Raw genomic sequence first — 11,044 nt, 5'->3', positions numbered from 1 at the left:
AGCCATAAAGAAAAGTAAAAAAGCTCCTAAGAAAACGTGGCTGGAAAGCACTTTATTTTCAAGTAGTCATTCTGCCCAATATGGACGGGAAACTCCAGTTCAGTTTCAATTAGTCCAAATATCCAGTTATCTCCTAATAGTTTACCTTGTGTGAGAACACTTTAGTCCCTTCATAGAGGCTACCACATTGGGAGATTAAATGAAATCAGGTTCTCCCACATCCCTTTGAATGTCCTAGCAGGTAAGGAGACACCGTCCTTCCAGTCTCTCTCCCTGCCCCAGCAAACAGTGAAATATTTTATAAAATATAGAAGAGCTTCAAAAGAAGGGATTTCAAAAATCTCACTAGAGGGGCATGGGTGCTTTTAACCTCCAACACTCTCCTCTTTCAGCTGCTGTGCACACTGCTGACACAGCATAAACTGACCTTTGCAGGAGAGGTGTGTAAGCTGAGAACAATACAAAGCTCAGCCCCAAAGCAGACCTAAGTCCTCTGTTGCAGAAATGCTCCTTCCTCAAAAAAAATGAGGCCTAGAAGGTAGGCTGCAAGATGGAATGTCCATGCCAGAGCCAAACCAGAAGTTACAGAACATCACAGCCACACAACACGTTTTATTCTATAAAGAAATCAACCTAAGTACTTCCCAACCCTTTTCATCCCCAGCTGTGCTTGTACAACTATTTGCAAGGCTGTGCTGCAAACCTAGTAAGAGCACCCCCGCCCCCCCAACACACTGCTCGAGCTGAGTCAAAGCCTGCGACCCCAAAAGTGAGCCCCACACACAGCTATACAAATACAAGGGAAGAAAGAGCCAAGTGTGGCACGTGGAGCATCTTACGGCTGCTTTTCCACTGATGAAAAGGGACTGGGTAACTACCTGATGGCTGGGTCCATGCTTGCTTCCTGGGCAAGGGGACTGTGTTGCTGGCTTGGCCCCCCTTTTCCACAGAAGGCTCCTTGCCTCTCGCAGCCCTTTCAGCAGGCATTAATAAGCTGCTATATATGCCTTGGCCAGTCCGGACCGTTGGGAAGGGCATGAAGCAAACCAAGCAGCTCACGGTGGCTCTCAAGGCTGGAAAATTCACTTGCTCCTGGGGCTGGTGCTAATAAAAGCCAATGGATGCAAAAGGTTCAGCGAGGGTTTATTGCTCTGCCACGGCAGGGGCTGGAAAGGCAGCAGGATTTCACCCCAACCACCTGGACTGGCCGCTCGTCTCTTCCCCACGTGGTCCCTCCCCGGTCCAGGAGCCGGGGCGCATCACATGTTGGCTCTCTCCCGCTGCAGCCGAGAGTTGTAGGCTCGGGAAACCGTGTTCCAGGCGTCCATGTACCGGTCCATGCACATGGCGATGCACTTCTGCGGGACAGAGAGCCCTCAGCGGTCGCCCCGCGGGGTGGCCCGCGGGTCCCCGCGTCTCCCCGGCCGCGCTCACCTGCTCCGAGTTGTCGAGCGCACCGCCGGGCTTCCCGATGCACTTCCGAAAGCACTTGTCCGTCATGCGCTGCGGAGAGAGGTCGTGAGAGGGGCCGCGGGCCCCGGCCGGGGCCAGCCGCCGCGCCGGGCCGGCAGCTCCCGCCGCCATCGCGTCCCCCGTCCCCGCACTGCTGAGGGGCAGCAGCAGGGCCGGGCTCCCCCAGGCCGCAGGGCAGCCCCCGCCCGCCCCCCCCCCATGGCCCCTCCTGACCTGCAAGAGCTCCTGTGCGTTGGCCACGGCGATCTGCACCTTCACCTGCTCCATGATGAGCCCCGGGTCCAGCTTCCCGCCACCGCCACCCCCGGAGCCGAAGTCGGAGCCGAAGTCGGAGCCGAAGCCGCTCTCCATGCCGCAAAGTCACCGCGGGCGGCGGCCCCCACGCTGCCGGCGAAATGGCGGCTCGCCGGGACTACGGCTCCCAGCGTGCACCGCGCCCGCCGGGCGGGGCGGCCGCCAGCCCGCCTCGCCGCTCCCGGAGTGCACCGCGCCGCGCTCCCCTCAGGTGTCGCCTCAGCGGAGCCGGAGCTGGAGCCGGAGCCGGGGCGGCGAGGGCGGGCCGCGGCCCCCGGAGGCCGGCCTGCTCGCCGCGGTGCCCCGCGCCTGCACCTGAGGCGCCCGGGGACGCCGCCGGGGCGAGGGCAGAGGCCGATGTCCCATGTGGGGATGAGTTTTGGTGTCACCAGCGGCTGTGGTGGAGGTGGCCCTGAGAAAGATGGTAAGTCCTGGGGCGGGAAACGCGCCTGCAGGGCTTGCAGTGGTAGTGCACCGGGGCAGCTTTGCGGGGGCTGGTTTCCCGGACCGCCAAGTAACTCCCCAGCTTCGTGTTCCCCAGCAGTGCGAATGGTTCCTTCCATGCAGTAATTAATAAGGTGAACCTTGCCATCAAACTTACTAAACCTTGTCAAACCGCTGTTAAACTTTGTTAGATTCCATCGAACTTACTGGACTCTGTCAAATTATTGGTTTACCTCAATAAAACAATATTGCTGCTTCTCTCTTTTGATGAGGTGCATTCCACTCATCCACGACAACGGGCAGATAGACCAAAAGAGTGCAAATAGGTTTAAGAAGCATTCTCCTGGATTAAATTACTCCTATGTTCACATTTCCCCTCTACTCTGCTCTAGGGGTGAGACCCCCACCTGCAGTACTGTGTCCAGCTCTGGAGCCCTCAGCACAGGAAAGACATGGAGCAGGTCCAGAGGAGGAGGACCACAGAAACGATCAGAGGGGTGGATCAGAGCCTCTCCTAGGAGGACAGGCTGAGAGAGTTGGGGTTGTTCAGCTTGGAGGAGAGAAGGCTCCAGGGAGGCCTTATTGCAGCCTTTGAATACTTAAGGGGGGCTTGTAAGAAAGATGGGGACATGCTTTTTAGTAGGGCCTGTAGCAATAGGACAAGGGGTAATGCTTTAAACTGAAAGAGGGTAGATTCAGGCTACATATAAGGAAGAAATTTTTTACGACGAGGGTGGTGGAACACTGGCACAGGTTGCCCAGAGAGGTGGTCAATGCCCCATCCCTGGAAACATTCAGGGTCAGGTTAGACGGGCTCCGAGCAACCTGATCTAGTTGGAGACAACCCTGCCCATTGCAGGGGGTTGGACTAGATGACCTTGAAAGGTCCCATGCAATCCAAACCATTCCATGATTCTGTAATTGCCCATTTATATACCATGGTTTTCATCACCAAAGCTGGTCAGGAAAGGTCCAATACCTTGCCTGAAGTTTCCCGGCCACCAATGAAACCACAACTGCATCTAGTAATTTTCCAATCCAGAACTAACTTACATCATTGAAATGTGATAAGGCTTACGCACATTTCAAAGAGTATTGGGGCTAGTAAGAACATTGTAAAGGCCACAGTAGGAGTAAAATGACAGTGCAACCTTGGACATGGAGCCCTTCTCAGTATGTGCCTACTAGTTTGCAAGCTCACTGCATCCAGGCAAAAGCCCATATTGAAATGCACCCATTCCCCAAGCTCTCCCACCCATCCCTCCAGAATGCGGGTGGCTGGGCATTGGGCTGGAGCGTCTGCCAGACCTGTGACGTTTTGCTGGTTAAATACAGCACAGCATTTGAGTATCATGTTTTAAGTGCAGCCCCACACACTGAGGCAAGGGGAAGGGACTTAAACTGGGTTTACCACAGAGAAAAATGCTGCATAACTACATCCTGATATGAAATACGAGCATTATGATATGGGCTCCCTCCACAGAGCAACTCCCTAGTGAATTTTCTCTTTGAGGATATGACGATGGTTCCCTCTGCCTTAGATGACTCAAGTAAGAGGCTCATACCCTCAAAGCCCGCATTGATTCCAGGATGGTATATCCCCCATTAAGTAAGAATGTAAGAATGCTGTGGGAGTTGGTAGAAGCACATGGGAGACCACACAGCTACGGAGCTTTTTTCAGGAGTAGATGTTATGTGCAGAAAGGAGATCGGTGCTTATCTCTATGAGACAAGGAATGGAGCATTACATCAGAGCTAGAGCCAAAACTACTCTCATCTTCACTAGCTAGAGCCCACACTCAGAAGACAGAATATTGTAAACCGTATTGTCCTGTCTGTGGGTCTGTCCATTAGAAAAAGAAACCATTCCTACACCTCACAGAATTATCATCAACTAGTGCTAAAGATGTGGTAGCTGGCAATGGTACAATTTTATAGTGAGTACAGACTAGTGAAAAGAAGTGGACTGAAAATTGAGCTAGGCTAGCAACGAACATGGCAACTCAGAGCAATGCTTCTGCCCATTTCCTAGTTCCTAAGAAGCAATCTCTGCTGGGGCTCAGTATCTGCTCTTGTTCTCTCAAGTCAGGATCAAGTGGGCTAAATGGAAACAATCCCTTCAGTGCAGGGGCTGTAGAGGTAAGTAGGGTGACAAGAAAGGAAGGGGACATTTGTTTATCTGCTCCAGCTACTCAAGTTCTGCCCTCTGCTTTTCTTGCGAGCAGTGCTATTCATCAGAGGGGACAGCACTTTCCGTGAGCACTGTGTCTGAGTACAGTTTAAAGAAAAGCATTCGTTTGCTTCTGGAGCACGCCACACAATTCAGCTGACCTCTTTTAGGAGTGCAGATAGCTCATTGTCCCCTATCTCTCTACACACAGGAAGGTCCCCTGGGATGAATCATCTCAAACGGCCCACGTGGCCTCTGTGTTGGTTAAATGAAAGAAGGAAGCAAAATGCAAAACATTTATTTGAGTGTGTTGTACAAAAAGTTTCCAGTCATAAAATGTATATTACAAATCATTGAAAAAGACAAGACATTTGGCATGCATATTCTAAAAAGAAAAAAACCCACTTTGAAATGATAAAGTCTAGATCATTATGTAGTTTTTGTAAGTTCCATGTGAACATTTTCCTAACTTTGTCTTTGTATTTCAATTTGCAACCTTTTCCACAATTCCTTAAAAACTTCAACCTTCCAAAAACTCATCTGCAGCAGCTGACCGGAGGTGGTCAGTTAAACTGACCAGTGACCTAGAACCAGAGCTATCCAAATAAAGATTGTGTTAAAAAATAAAAATAAAAAAATAAAATCACAGTTCAAGTCACAAGGCATCACTGTTATGAAAATAGAGTTCAACTGTATTTTGTGCCCAAATGGAAAGCATTTTGGCTTAAACTTGTTTAAAATAGCTTATTGCTTGTAATTTTAGTGTAATGATGATCTGGGTAGCTGTAACACACAATAACATCTATCTTATCAACACGGAATCATCACTTCATTAAAAGCTAACTAGAAAATTTTGGAAGTTCAATAGAACACATTTTATTTTCCTGAACTCCAAGTCGATTCACTGCTTGTGCTACTCTGAACAGAGTCTTTCAATATTAAGCATCTTTTTCACTCTCTAGACCTTAGCATTTCAAGAAAGGCATTATGTTTACAAGTAATAATTGCATGTAAATATGGTCTTGTATTAAAAAAAACAAACCACTTTTAAATTATTTTAAACTGGTTTAAAGCTAAGCATATTGAAGGGCAAATAAAAATTCTGTTTCCCAGGCCATTTTAAGTGAGAAAAGAAACTCTCCAATATAATTTGTCTTGACATTCAGCTAAAACAATGCTTTGAAAAATGCAATCACTATCTCACCTTCCACTCACTGGTTTACAACAAGGCTTTGTTTCCTGCTCACACAGGGTTTGGACCCAACAGTGGCAATAAAATCCAGTATCAAATATGGATATGCCTTTGTTTAGAGGTAAGACTTTCAAAAGAAGATACAGAAAGAAGAGACAGAATGGCTTAACAGTGAGGAAGTGAGAGAAGTGGCTACAAGAGATATAAAACAGCACTCATGTTTTCATACAGCATCAAAATCTTTCTGATGCATACAAAAGAAACAGATTCTCAAATGTTCTGGGGTGTAGAGAGGGTTTCTACAAGCCTCTTCTAACTAACCTCTGTTCAGGTTGCAGTTAAAGGGCCTTTATACAGGATGACCACTGAAAAGAAGAAAAAAGAGAGTATAAAAAAAAGTAAGATCCCTGAACTCAACATGAGGTGTCCTGTTGCTCAAGGATAAACATGCACATTAAGTGATCTCCTTTCACAGTACAGTCTGCTTCATGCTGCAATACTATTTTCATGACTAATGCAAGCTGCAGACAAGCTCGTCTGGCTTTTACATTGCAGGTCATGGGAAGCAGATGTTTATTTTCTTCCTGAGACTTTTGGTTCCTGCTACAAACACAAAATATGCCAGCCAACTCCCATCTAATGGCAAAATGGTGCTGAAAGCAAGTGATCAATCCATCAGTGTAAACTATTGTTTTTGTCAGGGAAAATCTAGAGTCCTGAACTAACCTAAGTAGACTGGGAAATAAAGCTGTGCAGCAACAAAGGAATCATAGCCACTCTATTACTTGGAATAAGTCACTGCAACACAACAGATAAAGTAACAAATACAGAAGCAAGGAAGAAAGAAGTGGCATGAAATGTCAGAGGCTCTCTGTAACCGTATCTCAGTCTGCAGGACGCCACGTTACCGGCACTTCTGCAGACGGATGGACGTGGTCTGACACACACATTTTCACATGGTACGAACTTAGGAGTAGGTAGTATGCATTTATCATTTTATATGAAATTATGTTATGATCTACACAATGAAATGATTGGCTTAACTATTCTGCTGCAGTTATGCCGTTATTCCTTCTCCGTCTTAACCAGTGAGAATCATTTATGAATCATTTTTACTGTTTCATCCAGAATAAAGTTGCTTGGTTATTTTTCTTGAATAAGAACATCCATACAGGTAGTTACACTCAAGTAACTACTTTGATAAAAGCTGTACTGGTTAATTTCCCTAATCAGAGAAGCCTTAAAATCAGTTTTCTCCTGACAAGTCAAATCTATTTCTCCTTCAAGGTCTACACCTGATATCAGACACTGGAGTAGAAATGCTGACTATCCTCCAGTTTCTTCAAGAATGGTTCACATACAGGATCAAATAGGAAAAGAGGGCAAGGGGACACTGGATTTTATTTAAACAAAAAGCTTTAATTATCCTGAAGAAAAAAAAAATCCTTGAGAGACAGAAAAAAAAAAAAAAAAAGAAAGAAACAATTCTTTTTGGTTTGGTAAAGCCAAAAATCCTCCCAGTATGGAACACCAACTTTAAAGGGATAGTGCTGTTACACTGAAGCTCAGCAGCAAAAGCAAGAGGAAAGGATGGCATCTAGAGAAGACGCACACACAAGAAGAAGGTAAGTGGAATACAGTAGTTTTTCTGTGTCTTGTAATTTACAGCTAGGAATTCTCATATTTTTAGTAGCCTTTTAGAAGCACTGTGGCAACAGAATCACCCAGATTTAGACTGTTGGCATTCAGCTTTTCCCACTATGTCAATCACTGTTTTATATAAACACCTGTTTATACCTAAACTGATACTGAAGAATAAAATAAACTGTTTCCAAAGTTAAAAGGACACAGTTCCAAATCTAAGGACAAATTCTGCTGACTTACTGAAGGGCACAATGCTCATCACAGAAGATCTGCAAGCACCAGTCCTTAAGGCTACAAGAAGATACATTCCCCATACAGTAGCTGTTAAGAAAACTATGGCTCAAGTAGCAAGAGGTTTTTCCTCATTCAAGCTGCCTTTCCTAGCCCATTCTTTACAGAGGAAAAAAAAAAATATCACAGAAAAAATGCAAATTAACTACACACTCATTGCTTTAGTATTTAAGATCACAGAACAATCTTACATTTACAGGACAATCTTAAAGAGGAATAAGCAATCTGAAAACTGGCCAATGTAAAAAAAAAATAAATACAGATCCTTAGAAAAAAAGCAAAAAGCCCTTAAACATTACGTAAGTATATTATAGAAGCTGTGGGTCAGAAAGGGAAATGCTATCCAGTGGTTGGAAGGTGCATTGCAAAAACACTTTCACATTGATTGCATTCATTTGCATAACAACAAATTTAGAAAAGGTAATTGATAACAGTATGTCTGAGAAACATAATTTCACTAGATACATTTTACAGAGAGATAGACATGATTTACTACATATTTAACCTTCTACTCAAGCAGAGTGGGAAAATTACGTTAGAAAAACGGCCAAGTACATCAAAAATGTTATCCCATTAGCCCGAATAGCCAAATCTTCAAACTGCTTTTTTGTAATGGATCTTCTGATAACGGACTAAAAACATAATTCTAAATTTCTATTCAGTAATTCAGACATCCCACTCAAATAGAGAAAAGTAGCATCTTTGATTTATTTTTAAATGGCAAAATAAATCCAGAAGCCTAAAAAAACCCCATTTGTTCCCACCCTGCTTGCATTACAAAGCCATCAGTCAAAGCCACTATACTGACTTTCTAGGTTACATCTGTCAGTCACAATACTGTTCAGAGAACATAATGTCCAAAAGCCACCGAAAACATCCAAACCTTGTAGCTTGTTTGATGAGTCTAAACTATTTGAATGACAAGATCAGAGTTCAAGAGTGCAGGTAAAAACAGGATTCTATGCTGGCATCAAACGGTATCCAAATTTTGTATCCAAACTAATAATCAATGGAAAAAACATTTGCTTGTACAGTAGCCAATACATTCTTTGGAGCAGTCAAGTATTTTTCCTAGTGCTTAAAGATGCACTACTATATGAATACTAAGCCTTATGGGAGTCAGAGTTATCTTCACAGAAATGCAGCAGAAGAAACCTTAAGCTAAAAGGACATTGTCAGGTATGAAATGCATCATACTGAAATAAAAATCACCTGCTACTCATACAAAGCATTTTTTATAAAAAGCATCATTCTCCCTTCACTCACTCTTACACTTTACTTTGAGCATTTGAACATTGCAAAGTAATGCTTATGTCCTGAACAGCAGCAGTTCCTTTTAACTTTTTTAAAAAGTCATTAAACTATTTCTGTAGTATTTTGCAAATACTGCTCCTTAAGATATCTGACAATACCCCTTTGAATATAAGAGAAGTATGAACAAGCTGCATCTAGCTCTGATTTTAAAAGTCAACATTTACACAGGATAACCTTTAAAATCCCCAATATTTATCATTGCCAAAAGTGAAAATATTTTTAACATCTAAAATCTTAATCATTCTGTTTAATGCTAGATATGTCAAAAGCATTAAATCATGATGCTTAACATCATAAATACTGTATATCACAACTTGCATCCATGATTTAATAAGGTCTCATTTGTGACAATGTAAAAATCCCCTGAAAACAAAACAGCTAAACCTCTGGTTTTGACACTTCCATACCTTAAGATGGTGTATATATTCAGTAAGCAGAACCTATTATTCTCCATCTTCTGAAATAATGATATGGAGCTAAGGTGTTGACAGACTCAGATGTTTTTACCACTAGGCTGTCAAACCCTGGAGTAGGACAAGATGCCATGGTCCTCAGCCAAGAATGTCTAAAATGCAGCTTCCCTTTGTTACTTCCATTGGTGGAGTAGCATTCTTCATGAACTTGGGGTCTAATTTTCCTAAGCTGGGCACTGCTGAGGATACCAGGCAAGATACTACCGTTTCTTAAAGTATGGAGGAAACACTACTGTGAATCTCTCCTGGGGACGTGCAGATGAACACGCTTCTGAAACTTTTTTTTTTTTTAAGTTATCCTGGTTATTTATGCAATTATAGATTTACCATATACTCAAGGAGTCTCATCCCATTTTAGCTAAAAATTTCTTTTCTGCTGCAGGTTTGTACATAAGACTTTAAACTCTGTATGGGGAAAAATACTGTATTCCAATATAGTGTTTCAACAAAGAGGGAAAAATAAAGAAATCTATTAAAAATTCTGGCAGTTTTGTTCAGTAAAGGTTTTTTTTTTTGAATTTTTTTTATAAAAAGGTACCAAGGAATAAGCTTCAAAGAAATCAGATGATGCATATAAAAATAGTTTTCAGTGGCTCTGGAGGGAAAAAAACAGCAAAAATAAAAGGAAATAAATGAAAAAAAAAATAGCAAGTAATAGTTTCTTTTTTCTTTCTTCACATCACTGAGCATCCTCTAGAGGTTGTTCTGGGATCCCCCTAAAATAAGACAGACATAGTTGAACTCAATCTTACTAGCTTTTCATATTGTAAGCCTAGACTCTGGTTATCATATCAGTTGTTAAAAGCATATTTTTGTAGTTTAGTTACACTCGGGGAACATCAAAACTATAGAGAAAGCATAGCGCATAGCACACGTCACAGTCCACTGCCAGGATTAAGACACTGCTACTCTAGTTCTGGTTTTCTATGGTGGGTTGAGTGGTTATAATCTCCATACTTTCAACACTGATGCAGATGACAAATTAAAATCATGATGTCATTAGCTTTAGAACAGGAAGTTCCTTCCTTTATTTCAAAGGATGTTTCCATTTGATGGAGATCTATGCTGCGTAGCTCCTTCTTTGGGTAAAAAAAAAAGTTTCTGTTTCAGTTGCTTTATACTACAAATACACTGCTCAATCTCCTGGAGACCAAAAAAAACTTTCAGAACTCAACTTCAAGCCTGCACAGAATGAGTTCTTTGTGAAAAGAGCTACTAATGGTCACTGATCAGGAGAACAAATCGCTTGAGTTTGAAATAAATTTTAAATATTTTCTGCTATCACCTGTATGAAGTATCTTTCTCCTTTTCACTCTGCCAACTGCTGGTCAGTTATTTCACAGTACTTAAGTAAGGGTTATGAAAACATACAGGTGGTATTATTAAGAAAAGCCAAGTTTATTTCAGATGTAGCAGGTATATACTATCAGAAATAAACCAATAAGCTGAAGCTTGCAGCAACAGAAGCACTCCCTCTTTCCTGGTTTTTAGTGGTTGTATTTCCCAATGGTTATACCCAATGGTTATATTCTGCTTACAGCAAGAATCCCACAGACTCTTTTTTATAAAGAAGCAAATACTGGAATGGGAGGAACACCGACTGCTAAAACTAATCTTACTAACCCTAAAAATAGTCTATGTCATTGCAGTGCTGTAAATCTGTGATCTGTTGCATGCTTCCATAGATACCCTGCCATCCTGACCTGACGTTAGCCACTGCTTGAGCTGTACCACTACTGATTCAAGCAG

General features: G+C 42.9%; 2 protein-coding genes across 3 annotated transcripts in view; both read right to left on the bottom strand.

The window, feature by feature from the left end:
* Positions 1-37: 37 nt before the first annotated feature.
* TIMM13 (translocase of inner mitochondrial membrane 13) lies at positions 38-1,922 on the bottom strand. 2 transcript variants are annotated; one of them, XR_008237188.1, is made up of 4 exons: positions 1,687-1,922; positions 1,435-1,503; positions 1,199-1,358; positions 38-1,104 (listed from the first exon to the last, which is right to left on the bottom strand). XR_008237188.1 is itself a non-coding variant. In XM_052801648.1 (3 exons), exons 1-3 carry the CDS (start codon positions 1,822-1,824, stop codon positions 1,260-1,262), a joined length of 306 nt encoding a protein of 101 aa, XP_052657608.1. In that variant the 5' UTR covers positions 1,825-1,921; the 3' UTR covers positions 593-1,259. The 2 variants fall into 2 exon arrangements, 1 of the variants encoding a protein (XP_052657608.1); XM_052801648.1 differs by having other exon boundaries at positions 593-1,358; positions 1,687-1,921.
* A 2,741-nt stretch (positions 1,923-4,663) lies between these two features.
* LMNB2 (lamin B2) overlaps positions 4,664-11,044 on the bottom strand; it is a 42,527-nt gene continuing 36,146 nt past the window's right edge. The window contains exon 12 of the mRNA XM_052800949.1: positions 4,664-10,011. Coding sequence (XP_052656909.1) covers positions 9,970-10,011 — 42 coding nt within the window. The 3' untranslated portion in view covers positions 4,664-9,969. The remainder of the gene's footprint in view (positions 10,012-11,044) is intronic.

This window comes from Harpia harpyja, chromosome 11 (genome assembly GCF_026419915.1).
Source record: "Harpia harpyja isolate bHarHar1 chromosome 11, bHarHar1 primary haplotype, whole genome shotgun sequence".
Lineage (NCBI taxonomy): Eukaryota > Metazoa > Chordata > Aves > Accipitriformes > Accipitridae > Harpia > Harpia harpyja.
This window is presented reverse-complemented; position numbering and strand designations above follow the sequence as displayed.

Excerpts from the sequence above, each read along its gene's own strand:
- TIMM13 (XM_052801648.1), bottom strand. The coding sequence starts at position 1,824 with ATGGAGAGCGGCTTCGGCTCCGACTTCGGCTCCGACTTCGGCTCCGGG. Across the intron at positions 1,504-1,686 it reads ACGCACAGGAGCTCTTGCAG|CGCATGACGGACAAGTGCTT; the intron begins GTCAGGAGGGGC and ends CTCTCTCCGCAG. Across the intron at positions 1,359-1,434 it reads CGCTCGACAACTCGGAGCAG|AAGTGCATCGCCATGTGCAT; the intron begins GTGAGCGCGGCC and ends TCTGTCCCGCAG.